The 13,357-nt window shown below is 34.7% G+C and overlaps 1 protein-coding gene across 1 annotated transcript; it reads right to left on the reverse strand.

Annotated features, from left to right (window-relative positions):
• Positions 1-46: 46 nt before the first annotated feature.
• hnf1bb (HNF1 homeobox Bb) lies at positions 47-12,574 on the reverse strand. The gene is made up of 9 exons (XM_049466550.1): positions 12,135-12,574; positions 9,501-9,700; positions 8,802-9,078; positions 8,259-8,479; positions 6,082-6,227; positions 4,393-4,513; positions 3,137-3,286; positions 1,961-2,058; positions 47-903 (listed from the first exon to the last, which is right to left on the reverse strand). Exons 1-9 carry the CDS (start codon positions 12,461-12,463, stop codon positions 883-885), a joined length of 1,563 nt encoding a protein of 520 aa, XP_049322507.1. The 5' UTR covers positions 12,464-12,574; the 3' UTR covers positions 47-882.
• Between the last annotated feature and the right edge of the window lie 783 nt (positions 12,575-13,357).

Raw genomic sequence — 13,357 nt, forward strand, 5'->3', positions numbered from 1 at the left:
ATAGTACATTAGATATGAAGTAGAGAGAGAAGAAATAAAACACCACTTTTGATGACATCCTTTAAAAATAATTTCAATATACACAACGTTTTACAGTAGTATAAATATGATTACAGCAATTCCTGAATTTACACAGAGAAAAACATCCTTAAACAAACATTTTCTCAATTATTCATTAAAAATAACAGGGTAGTGTAAAACCAGTCCCTGAGAGACTACAATAGTTAGCATTACATCACATTAGCATTCTGGCAGATGATCATGATTATGTGCAAATACATTTGATGAACTATTACATAAAAAAAGGCACTTTTGTCTCCAAATTTTTTTCTTTATACAAAAAATGATTTGCTTTCAAATATAGGAATCAGACTGAACTAATCACAGTTTGTCATCTGATTTAAAAATGGTACTGTACATAATAAATTGACCATTACTTTCTCTTGCTTGACCAGGTCATAATCTATATTCTCTGCCATCTACAATAACAACATAGAAAAAAGTATAGAGGTGCGTCTTAGAGGACTTTACACTGATTCACATAGCGGGGCACGGTAGGGGGTCTGAGAACTCTGCACGGGCACTGCAGACGGCCCCATTCAATAGATAACGAAGCCTGATCAGTGGACAGTGGAAAGGCACTGAGCTGAAATAGCCTGGCTTTAATGCTACAACGCTCAATCATCCAACTCTTCCAACAGGTTCTCACAGCTTTGCCCTCTCATACTGCTAATAACAACAAAATATTACTCAATATTCTTGATTTGTCGTCTACTGCACTTGTTCTGATGGTTATTTTGAGAGGTCACCATGGCCACCGTGGTGGTATAAGGCACTCCTCTTGCTTAGCTGCCAAGGAAAGTCTTTCACAGGTGTGCATTCTCACCAAGCCTGCAAAGGGCACTAGAGCAAAGACAAAGAGTGTTTACAACCTCTGCAGTACAGTTTAATGGAGTTGTATTAAAAAAAATAACAATAACACTGTGGTTAAAATGTATTGAAGTGTTTCCAGTTAATATGTACAGTTATTAAATTATTTATTTCTAGTTATATTTTGTTCTGCTGGTTTAGGACAGTTTTGCTGTTGCTCATCTTTCACTTAATTTTAAGCATAAAAAGAATAATAAATCATAATAAACTTCAGTTTCTATGCTGAAAGATGCTGGGTGAGTCTTTTTATTTACTTGGAAATATAAAATATATTTGGAGGACAGTCCAACCATTGTCTATAATGTTGTACAAATGTCTGTGTATTTACTTGGACATTTTTATATTCAGCTGTTTGAGCAGATACAGCTTTTTAATCCTGTTTACACCTGGTTACTTTATGTAACTTAGAATATGGATTGTATTCTGATAAGATTTTAGCCACATACATTTACATTTGAGAATTATATGTGATTAAAAGCTGATTGCAATGTGGGGGAGTGTGTTGGATTTGTTTACACTTGGTCTTATCCATATATAATTCTTATATAGTTCATTTATGATTAATAAATAAAAATATTATAGCTGTTTAACACGATATAAAATATACAACCATATCGTATTATAGTGCTATTTAACTCTACTTTAAAAAAAGTGCATGGGCCATCTGTGCAGAAAGGGCCAGGTTTCCCAGACCCTATAAGGCATATGATTTTGCTATTATAAAGAAATACAGATACTGATCATTATACTTAACATTTTTTGATTGTATTGTAAAGTATAATTTGAAGCATATCAAGATAGGTTTTTTTGTCATGTCGCCCATCCCTATCCCGAAATTCAAAATGGATGAAGTGAAAAGGTGTAAACAGGGTCTTTAAGAAGCTGGACAAATGGAGCAATGTGATTAACTCTTAAAGAGGAATGTATCAAATGCAATTCAAAATGGATATGTACTTTTAAATGATAAAACTTATGTGAAGTGTATTTGTGAGAAAATATGTTTTCATTTTAAAAATATAAAGGCAGTTACCTGCTTATTAGAGCCCAGGTGAGTGATAGTGCTTGCATCCATAGAGGAAAATCGAGCCGAGTGGGAGTACTGAGGAGGTTCTTGTTTGGGGGAGTACACTGTGGAAGGGACGAAAACATGAGTGATCAGCTCTTATATCCAACGCCATTCAAAATGTGAAATCATATGTAAATTATAGGGATCTGAACATGTGATAAAACATACAATCACAATATACAAATATATGTAAAAAGTATGACAAGAGGCAACAAAGATTAACAAAAATTAAGGGTTCCTTTTAGGTCCAAATGGGTCTTTTACTCATTTGAAGTCACATATGCACAGTTCTTTTAGCTTTGAGGTTGTTTAAGCATTGCAAAGTTCATAAACTCATCCAACTCAGTCTTAAAAACAAGGAATAATGGTTTGGTGCCTGTGAATTTGCACCTCTAAATTTGCATTTATGGATATGAAAAAATCCAGGCAACAGATTTCTTAGAAGTTAATAAAACAAAAAAAATATTTTTGCAAAAAAAAAATTCTCAATAAGATGTATTTGAAAAAAGTTCAGTAATTCTGTAATACTGAGCTAATTGGCCATTAATTAACAGATACACAAGGAATATGCATCACTCACATTTTAAACTATACATAGTTTAAAACATTGTTTAGACTTTTTTAAACTATACTTTTCAATCAAATGACCAGGACTCAGGGGCAAAAATGTGACAGGGACACCCCTAGCAATTTATCATTTATTAATATATTAATTTATTATTATTAATAAAAAATAGTAATTAATTCAAATACAATTAAAATGACAAAATTACAAAATTCAATGTTAAATAATACACTGTAATCACGTGTTCATAATTATCCCTTGTAAAGCTTTTTACCTTAAAATTTGATCACAACTTTTAACATTAGATATTAAAGATATTAAATTTACTTATTAGCTTTTATCTCAATATCTCAATGTCTTAAAGTTCTCATTATTATTTTTTTAATACTTTCCCATACATTATTTATAAATGTACCACATTACTTAATATTAGTATTAGATTATATTCATTTAATAAATGTATTCATACCAAAATTGCTTCAATTGAATAATTTTATGAATCCACACTTTTCAACAGTAGAGTAGAGATCTCTAAAAGCTGTCTGTCAGCAGGTGTGTGTGTGTGGCGTACTCACTGTGTGAATGTGAATAGGGCTGCTGTGAGGAGTGAACAGAGGTGAGGGGCGTGAGGCCGGAGCTGTGAGGAAACTGCATGGGCTGCAGGGTGGTCAGTCCGGACACGCTATTAATGACCGGCACGCTCTGAGATGGAGGCGAGCTCAGGCCTGAAAAAAAAGAAAGTTTAATAACTAAATAAAAATAATATAATGGGGCTTTCATTGCACTGGGAGCAGGTCAGTTGTCTCTGTCCAAATCTGAACCATAATAATGTGTAATTAAAAATCTAAAACAGGTTTCCTCCTCATTCTCATATCTACATAACTAACACATTAGTCTGGTAGAAGCTATTAAGTAGGGCTGGGAGGTTAATCAAATTCATGTAATTATTTGAATTACTGTTTAATGCAACTAGTAGCTGCCATTGTGAATCTCAGTTGATAGAAACGTGCCTCTGTTAGAAACCTGTAAAGAATGCAGTGATTTTCAGATTTTAAACTTTTCCTTAACTGAATACAAGGAGGTTATGTTTGTAAAAAGAAAAATAGTTCAAATTAAATGTAAAGGAAACAATATATTGGCCATTACTTTAAATAGTGCTGTCTTTTTCCAAATAAGGCAACTAAAGTTGTTTTCTTGTAAATTGTAATTGTAAACGAGAATCGCTTTTTTTAATAATATATATATATATTAAATATTAAATATATTCTAAATAATATTGTTAGTTGATTAAATGTGTAGGAGCCTTTCAAAGAAAACTGTTATATTCACCACTGTCAAACTAAATCCTGCAAAATTGAACAAATAATGAAGTGAAGTAGCTCAATTTAAAACTTGGTGTAGTATATCTATTTATTGTTTAATCTACTGTCTTCCTATAGTACTGAAATATCTTTCTACACAATTTTTACACAAACAAATTAACTTTTAATACATTTTTTTAACGTTTACATTGCTCTCCAACCCTGCTCCTGAAGAGCTATCTTCCTGCAGACTTTGGATCCAACAGTAATCACCTCACCTGATCCAACTAATGTCCTTTATTGGCTGAATGATGTGTGTTAGACTTGGGCTGTAGTTAAAATCTGCAGGAAGATAGCTCTACGAATAGAAACCACTGATTTATACACTCTAGTATTTATTGTTCCATAGATCATACTTCAGAGGAATCTCAGTCATTAAACTTCATCATCTAAATAAAGCAGAACAAAGAGAAAAACACACAGTGGAAACAGATTATTCTGACTGCAGTAAATCAGAGTAGTGTACTCACTCTGTGCGGTGAGGGTCATGATGAGGCTCTGGGCCTGCTGGTGATGATGAGAAGACTGTGACAGGCTATGGATATTGGTCAGAGTGCTTACTGGCGGTAAGACTCCACCTGAGGCAGAGATCTGGACACACACACACACACACAAAGTAAATACATATTAAAGACTCAAATAGATTGCAAGTCAGGTCATGGGTTCTTATTTCTCGGAGAACAAATGTCCTCGCTGTCTTCAAACACTGAGTTTGGTGTATCTTTGAGGGAGAGCAGTTGGGTTGAGAATACACAGAAGTGAGTCATGTTTATTAGAGGGCTCATTCACTCCAGTCATAAAGTAGAGTAATGACATTGTTATGGTATTATGGGCTCTGCCCACACTTGCTCTTCTCTGTGACCCACTTTAATCTACGTTATATGCAGCGAAAGTCCAACTTCCTGCAGCAATCACAATCTTCAAAGTAGCACTTCTGCTGATAACAGTGATGCGGTGGAACACAGCTTTTAATTCATCTTTGAGCAACATGTGCGACATATGTGCCACTGCAGGAATTACTTGATCAGTAGATAAGAGTTACATTAGATTTTTTCTAAATTTAAGATATTCAGGTCCAGTCACTAACCAAAAATGGTACAAAATCGAGTGTACAAAATTAAACTGCCAGGGCCTTTACAAAAAATTAATTAACAAAAACTGGAAAAGGTCATTTTTATGTTTAAAAAAATTCATTCATTAATTAACAGCTTATAGCTAGTAAGTAGCAATGGAAATAAACTGAGTTTTGGAAATCAGAAATGTTCCAATTACATTCAAATGAGCCCGAGTCATTTGATTTTGATTCTTGGCCGATACTGAGTCCCAATCCGAAAGAACACATCCAAGTGGTCACTTTATTTCTAATTATTTTTTAAACGATATTAAAACATACAATTTTTATTACAACACAAACAGGTAATAGGCACATAAATGGTTTCCATTTAAATATACATATTAGCTATATAATAATGTCACACAACAACTAATTAAGATCAAGATCAATAATTAAGATCATGATAATTTTTTATAATGCTGGCAGTGCTGTTTTTTTTTTTTCTTTTTTTGGGAGGGGGACAGTATTAACAGTGTTGTGTGTTTTAGGCCAGGCAGACTAGAATTAGACTTTTTTTCTGTATTTTAATAGGCTTTTTAGATTAGAATATTGTAATGTGTTGAGTTACTGAGTTCAACAGAGTTTTAAATAATGTAATAAATGCTATTGTAGCTGCATATATTGCCTAATGTTTTATGGAAATTCCACCTCGGAAAAAGGAAACTGTGTGTGGGTGCGTGAGTATGTGTAATAGAAAAAGCAAGTGCCCAAGAGCCTTCTATAGAGAACTCATGGAGTATCAACATAGCGTTACTTTGTTGCTTCAGGTGCAAACATCGATTCTCCCTACAGTCAGTTCAAGTGTTATTCCTGCTTTGAGCCACTCTTAAGGAACAAGCTTTACACATGCATTTTTCGACAAGCTAACAGATACAAAAGTATCACTGAAATTTAAAAAAGCATGTATACTGAGACAGTAGAGTTAAACTGCAGGATTTAAAAAAATGTAACTCAGTTACACAGTGCAGTCAGCAGCATGCCGAACCAGTAGCAGCAAAGATATAGTCTCTATTCTTTCTCTGACAAGTCTCAATAAGACACTCACCATCTTGGCTTCAGGTGATAGAAGGCTGTGACAGTGGTCCAGGCCATTTGGAGACACCTGTTGTAAAACCGAATGGCTGTTGCTGTGGTGATTGATGGCCGTTGAGGAAGTGACCTCACTGCTTCCCTGTTGGCTAAACCTGAGCTCTGCAGGGGATAGAGAAATATAGAGAGAGAAAGAAAGAGAGAGTTAAAATTTGCACAGACTGACCTGATTCGTATATGAGTATATGACCTGGTTTGTTGCATACCTCTGTATCAGCTAATCGATAAGAGTGTACTGAACAAACATGTCTACACATCAAATGCGACCATTCCTGCAGACCTTTCTCAAACTCGCAGTCATTTTCTCTCTGATTATTTTCACTCTCACTCCAACTTTTGTATCCAGATGATTTTCCGGAATTAGTTCTCACAAACTTTTCGTTTATTTCCGTTTCTGTAATCAGGCAGCCAGACAAACATGATCCCAGAATGTTTCAGCAACCCGAGGTCAGAGACTGCTGCAGAACACACAGCACAAGCAAACACGCAGTTCTCTGAGTCACACACTTCTGACGTAACGCGTAATCCAACCGCAAACATTCTGCGAAATTTGTCCTGTTTCACATCTGGGAGTCCATAAAACAACCAAAAACAGAGCACTGTGTTTCTCCATTTTTACGTAATTCATCAATATTGACATGTTTAGTACAGCAAAAGTACCCTTTCCTATTTTATTCTAAGGGTCTGTATGTGAATCCACTCTTCAGTTCCTTACTCTTATATATATATATACATTACTTTTTTAAGTCATAATTACCAAATAATTTACTGAATATTAACATTTCTTAGATTAAGTTTAAAAGCCTAAAAAAACAAGGAAAATGTTAGCGGGTTCATTTGTGAATTCATTTTCCTGTATCTGCCAAGCCCAGCTTTCTGAGTTAACCGAGAACTGACCCCAACCATGTGGCAAGACTTTTATGTGCTCCACTCGTAAAGGTGTCTACAGGTGTGGCTGTGTGCTTTGGCCAACAAAGGAATTTCTGATTACACACATAGAGGCAGGCAGGCACACACACACACACACACACACACACACACACACACACACAAGCACTCTGAAACAATGCACAGGTCAGTTTGCATTCCGCCTCATTTGCTCTCACCTTTCAGATTTTCTCCTCCGTTAGGCAATAAATATTCATGTTTAAGAACACACATAATTCATGTGCATTCCACTGAGTGTATGTGTGTGTATCTATGTGTGCATATACCTTCAGTACTGTGCTAAAGAATAAGACCACCCAGGAAAATATTTTTTTGTTGTTGCTTAGAAAAAAAAAAAAAAAAAACAATAATACAGTAAAAAGTTGTTAAGTGTTGTGGTTAGAAATGGTTAGTAGAGTACAAGTTTAAATACTATTTTTTTACTTCATATTTTTTGATGATTTTAATGTTTAGTTTTATGAACAAAAACAATAGTTTTTCAACCATTTGTTACTGATAATTTCACCAAATTGTTACTACCAATTTTATAAATGTGTTACTGTTATATTTAAATTAAATCAGTTCTGATTGCTTTATTAAAAAAACAGTAAGGGCTGAAACTCTCCTTATAACTCCAATATAAATGAGTGGGCTACAATTCTGTAGGAGTGGTTGTAATATGAGTGGTTGTAATATGAAAAAAAGTATTAAAGGATCTGCTTACTATTCTGGAGAAGAACTATTTATATTTTAATTCAAGATCAAAACAAACACAGCGCTTTTTTCAATGCTTCTACAGAAGCACCCCCATATTCTATGCACACTGAGGGTTAGCAAAGTGTTGCTAATAAAGCTGCTGCTAAGTAAACCAGTTTTTATATGTTTCACACACAGAACTAAACAAAATTGACCTATTTCTGCAAAATCCTCATCCCACTTCATGCCTTCAGCCTTTCCGGTGCACAAACATGGACACCTAAAAATCTGAAATGAATAAAACCTGATTTTCCAAGACTGGGATAAATACTGGGATATAGTCCAAAAAATCCCAGACAATCCAAATGTACTGTTTTTATCTTTATTTATTTTTATTTTTATGTTAGTATAGTTTCCAATCAAATAAAGACTCTGGATGTGTTAAAGATGATGAGCGAAAACGGAATGAGCAAGAATGGCTTTCAGCAGAGACAAAACCTGGAATCTTACTTGTTTCTGTGCCGCTGTGATGATGATGCTGATGTGCTGCTGTGTGAGGCAGTAAGGGGTTCAGGTTGTGAACAGGATAGGTGTCCATTGCCAGCTTCTGCCGGAACGCCTCCTCTTTGCGGCGATTTGCAAACCAGTTATAAACACGAACCTCTGTGACCAAGTTAGAGCCCAGACCGTGAGCTTTAGAGGGTGACACACCCCTCTGTACACACTCAGCCCTGCAAATGATACAGAAAATGCTTTAAAGTAATGTTTTGCGGTAAATATAATTTCCACAATTTTTCTACCATTACAAAATGCATTCCAGCCAAATTTCCTGCCTTACTTATGTAGACTCGTGTGGAATCGAATGATTCAAGGCATAAAAGTATCTATAAAAATGGCTAAAAGTACACTGCATAGCTTAACTTATTTTTTTGTATAGATAACAGAATGTCACACTTAAGTATGGCTAAATATAGGTAAACCAGACTGGCTGACTGTTATAAACCAGCCCAGTGTAAACACAATCATCCCATAGACAATTAAAGTGAGTCTTACCTGTTGCATTCCTCCACCAGTGCCTCTCTCTCCTCCTTGCTGGGGTTCTTCTGTCTCTCGTAGGCCTGGTACAGGATCTCCTGAGACGCTGGCCCCCATTTGAAGCGGTTTCTTCTGAGTCTCTTTGAGCCTGGCTCACCTTCATCTCCCATCGGCGCTCCGGGACCCCCCGCAGTTCCCATGCTCTGCCCAGGATGGTTGAACTCTGGGAAAAAAAACAGGACCTGATCCTGACTGCCTGAGTCACTGGGGTCAGAGCCCTCAACACGGTCGAACTCTGTGAAAATAAGAGGAGGACATGATTGGGTGCAAAATAAGAGACACACTTATAGACGTTGCAGACTGAGGAAGGGATTCCCACAGAGAATGCAGCGCTCAAGGAAATTGCACATACAGAAAGAGATCAACTGAGGAAAATACTACAATAGCTATAGTATAGAGTATATTTAATTCCTTGAACCATATCTGGGTCCATATTTTAGTTCCATACTCAATTACACAACATAACTTATAGATTAGTATCCTAGCAGTTATCAAATCATTATAACATTTATAATAGTCAATGAAGAATAGGCCTAAATATTGCTTATTAACAACTGAAGGCTGGAACATCAGGAAATAAACCGAAACACAAATGTGGTAAAATATTTAAATACTTAAATATAAATAAATAAATAATAATAAAATGTAAGGGCTTACGTCGGTTGATTTCTTGTTGTTTCCGGGCGTACCAGGTGTACAGTGCAGCTCGTTTGGTTGTTTTCATGGGGGTCCCTTTATTGAGGTGCTGTGAGAGGTGAGACTGATTCAGTCCTGTAACGTCCACCACCTCCCGCTGTGGGATGTTGTGCTGCTGCATGTAGCTCTTAATGGTGCGGGCTGCTCGCCATGGATCCTCACTGAAAAAGGCATTTAGAGAGGGCTCTCAATTATGTAATAATTACAATTATTATTTTTATTAATAATATTATTATATATTTATTATTATTGTTTTTTTTTTCATTAGGAAGACTATTGGTAAAATAAATAGTTAATTGTATCACTTTCAGCCTGTGTTGTGTACTAGCTTTTATATCATAGGTATTATATTGCATATTTTAGTTATAAAATATGAACATTATATTCCATAAAACAATAATAATACTGCTAATGATCTAATAACTAATAAATGATAAAGTTATATTCTTATTGTTTTTAATTGTTGTATTTAAAACAATTATTTTGGTATTATCAACTATTTGGTATCATCTACTATTTATTTGTTATTTATTCACTGTTAGTCCTTGTGCAATAATACTGGTTACAACCTACCATAATCATATGTCCTCTGACCTTATCTTAGTTGCACTAGATGTATATATATTTTCTTTATTATTTTTTTTAGTAATTTTATATTTTTTTGTAATCTTTTGTATATGTACATTTATTATTATTTGTTTATATATTTCCCTTACCTGTTTCTCTAGCCTTTCCTCTGTTCTACTGTAACATAGCAAATTTCCCCATTGTGGGATTAAAAAATGATTATTTTATCTGATCTTATCTTATTTTCTTATCTTATAAATAATATATATTTTGTTATTTATAATAGGCGACAACATTAAATAATAATAACACTAACTTAATAATAATAATAATAATAATATTATATTTATATAAATACATGACTAATTTTTAACATTACTATAAACAGTACAATTAATATCACTATTCATAACATAAATAAAGATTATTAATGTATATTAATTATTATTTATACAACAATAACATTAACAACAACAACAACAACAATAATAATAATAATAATAATAATAATAATAATAATAATAATAATAATAATAATAATAATAATAATAGTGTTTTATATATTTTTTAAATATGTACAATTATTTAGAAGTCTTTATGTTTTAACTCTTAAAGTCAGGATCCAGGACTGAATGTAAAGGTTGTAAGTAATCTGGACCGCAGGTAAAGAGTATAAACGTGGTGTGAGTGTTAATTGTGGAGGATGTGTGTGTGAGCGGTCTGTGTTTGTTTTAAGGAGTAAATCCCTCCGCGGGCTCAGCTGGATGTTGATTTAGGCCTATAACTCTGGACAATGAATAACCAACATATCTTTTCTCTCTAATCATACGACATGTGTATCTTTCTGTTGATGATTTATAGAATTAAATTAATAACAACAGCTCCACGTGGTTTCGCTTTGGTTTCTACAGTTGTGAGTCGCGAATACAGCCGGTAAAACTTCAGGATTTCAGCAGGACCCGCACTGCTGACTTTACTGAAAAGCGGCTGAATTTAACCGCTGAGGAGCTTCTGATTCAACACAGGGGGCTTACATTATAATATCGGACAAGGAAGCGCAAAACAGGTACATGAGGCTGATTCTTAAATTTACGCTTTAGTGTAGCCATTTATAAAGAGTTAAAATATAAGTATTTAGACACTGTTAATATTTTGTCTTTTTTGTCAAGTCAATTATGCAGCCAGTGACATTTATCTGCACTAGCTGTTACAGTGATCTAAACTCTGTTACGGTTATTTAAACACAGTTATTTACATACTGTTAGAGTCACCCAGCTCAACACTTTTACCTTAACATTTTTTCAACAAGTTCCAACAGGACAGCAGCTTTAGACGGGTGAGTTAGGCCTAATTGATTATACTTTTAAGTTTCGCTCCTTTATTCCACACGTTTCGTTTTAAAATATGTGTTTTAAATATGATCATATAATAAGGTAACGACATATAATTAGTTTAAGACGCATTTTCCACAAAATTTGCTGCAACATAACTTTAAAACATTTGACTTAGCTTGGTTGGCTAGTTAGATTAGCATTCGCACCAACTTTTTTTGTTACAAAAAAAAAATCGTACCTAGTTTTAAATGTTCTGTTATGTTTAAAAAAAGACATTTCTATTTCTATTAAAACAATAAATTAATCTAATAAAAGTTGGCTACTGGTTAAAATGTGAAAAAATATATAAATAGATTCTAATTAACCATATTCATAAGAACTGTCATTTTGTTTATAATTTACATTAAAGGGAGCTCTGACATTTAATGTAGCTCATTTTTGTTTATTAAATAAATAAACAAAAAATGAGAATAAAATAGGTATTTATTAATTATTTAAAACAAATCTATAAGAAAACAAATCATACTTTTGTTATCTGAATCAGTTAATTATTTGTTAAGAAAATATTATATAAATAAATAAATAAAATAAATAAAATATTTCATATATAATTTAAAACAGAACGAATAAACTAGTTAAAGCACTGTAACTGTGCGCTTTAATCTGAACCACCCACACACTGATCCAGACTCACGCTAGCATCCGCTCGACCTGAGCGCGCTGCTGCTCCGCCTCCTCCGTGTCGAGCGCCTGCAGCTCCCGCAGGATGGGCGGCGTGTCCCGGTCCTCCCCGTCCTCCGAGGCCTCGTCCCCGGACACTTTACTCCCTCGGCCCAGGGTGAGCAGCACCGGCTTCGAGTCGCAGTCGCTGACCGGAGAAAGGGGCCGCTCGGTTTTAATGCCCAGGCCCTGCGGGCACGGGGGCAGGTCCTCCAGCGCCCGCAGCAGCGCGTCCTTGGTGAGGCCGGAGTCCAGCAGGGCGCTCAGCAGCTCCTGTTGAAGGGAGGTCAGCTTGGACACCATGTCAGTAAAACATCCAGCCAGCGGCGCCTGGACCCGGGAACAGTGGAGCTCGGGCTGGAGAGATTCTTAGAGGAGGAGAGTTTACAGACAGCGCTGTGATGAGCTCAGTCTCGCGCGGACACACACTTTTGTGATAAGAATTCACCTGCTGAGGGACAGGCCCCGCCCCCCTCGGTGGGCGGAGTCTACACACCGAGACCCGTTACACCGAAGCAGCTTTCTGCTCATTAATATGCAAATACAGTGACTTTGGCCTTGAACATGTGGACTAAACTACTAAAACGTCTTAATGTAAATTATAGCGTTTTTTCCTGGTCGATATTTTCACCATGCTGTATGATTGTCGTATCAAAATGGAAACTAATTGATAATAACAATTTAAAGTGCTTTACATGAGAAATAAAAACATTAAGACAGTTACAATTAAAACAACATTTGTAAAAATAAAATGAAAAATAAAATGCATTAAAAAGAAAAACAAATATTTAAAACAATAATAATAATAAAAAATAAAGTAAGATAAGATATAAATAAGGTAAAAAAATAAAAAAGTGCAGTAAAATAAAGTGCTTTAGTCAAAAGCACAAGAAAAGAGTTTTTAACCTGGATTTAAACTTCTACATTTGGAGCATTTCTAATATTTTTCGGTAGTCTGTTCCAGTTATATGCAGCATAATATAAATAAAAGCTGCTTCGCCATGTTTAGACTGGACTCTGAGTTCAAATAATTGACCCAATTGAGTCCAGTTAGTCACTATCACTACATAACTCACTATAACATCTAAAAAATTATGCTGTGTATTCATTACATCATACTTAATTTAACTTAATTTAGTGCTGCACAAATAAAAGTGGCTACTGGCTAAATTAAAATAAATTAAAATATCTATAATG

Source organism: Astyanax mexicanus, chromosome 17 (assembly GCF_023375975.1).
Source record: "Astyanax mexicanus isolate ESR-SI-001 chromosome 17, AstMex3_surface, whole genome shotgun sequence".
In the NCBI taxonomy this organism is placed as follows: domain Eukaryota; kingdom Metazoa; phylum Chordata; class Actinopteri; order Characiformes; family Acestrorhamphidae; genus Astyanax; species Astyanax mexicanus.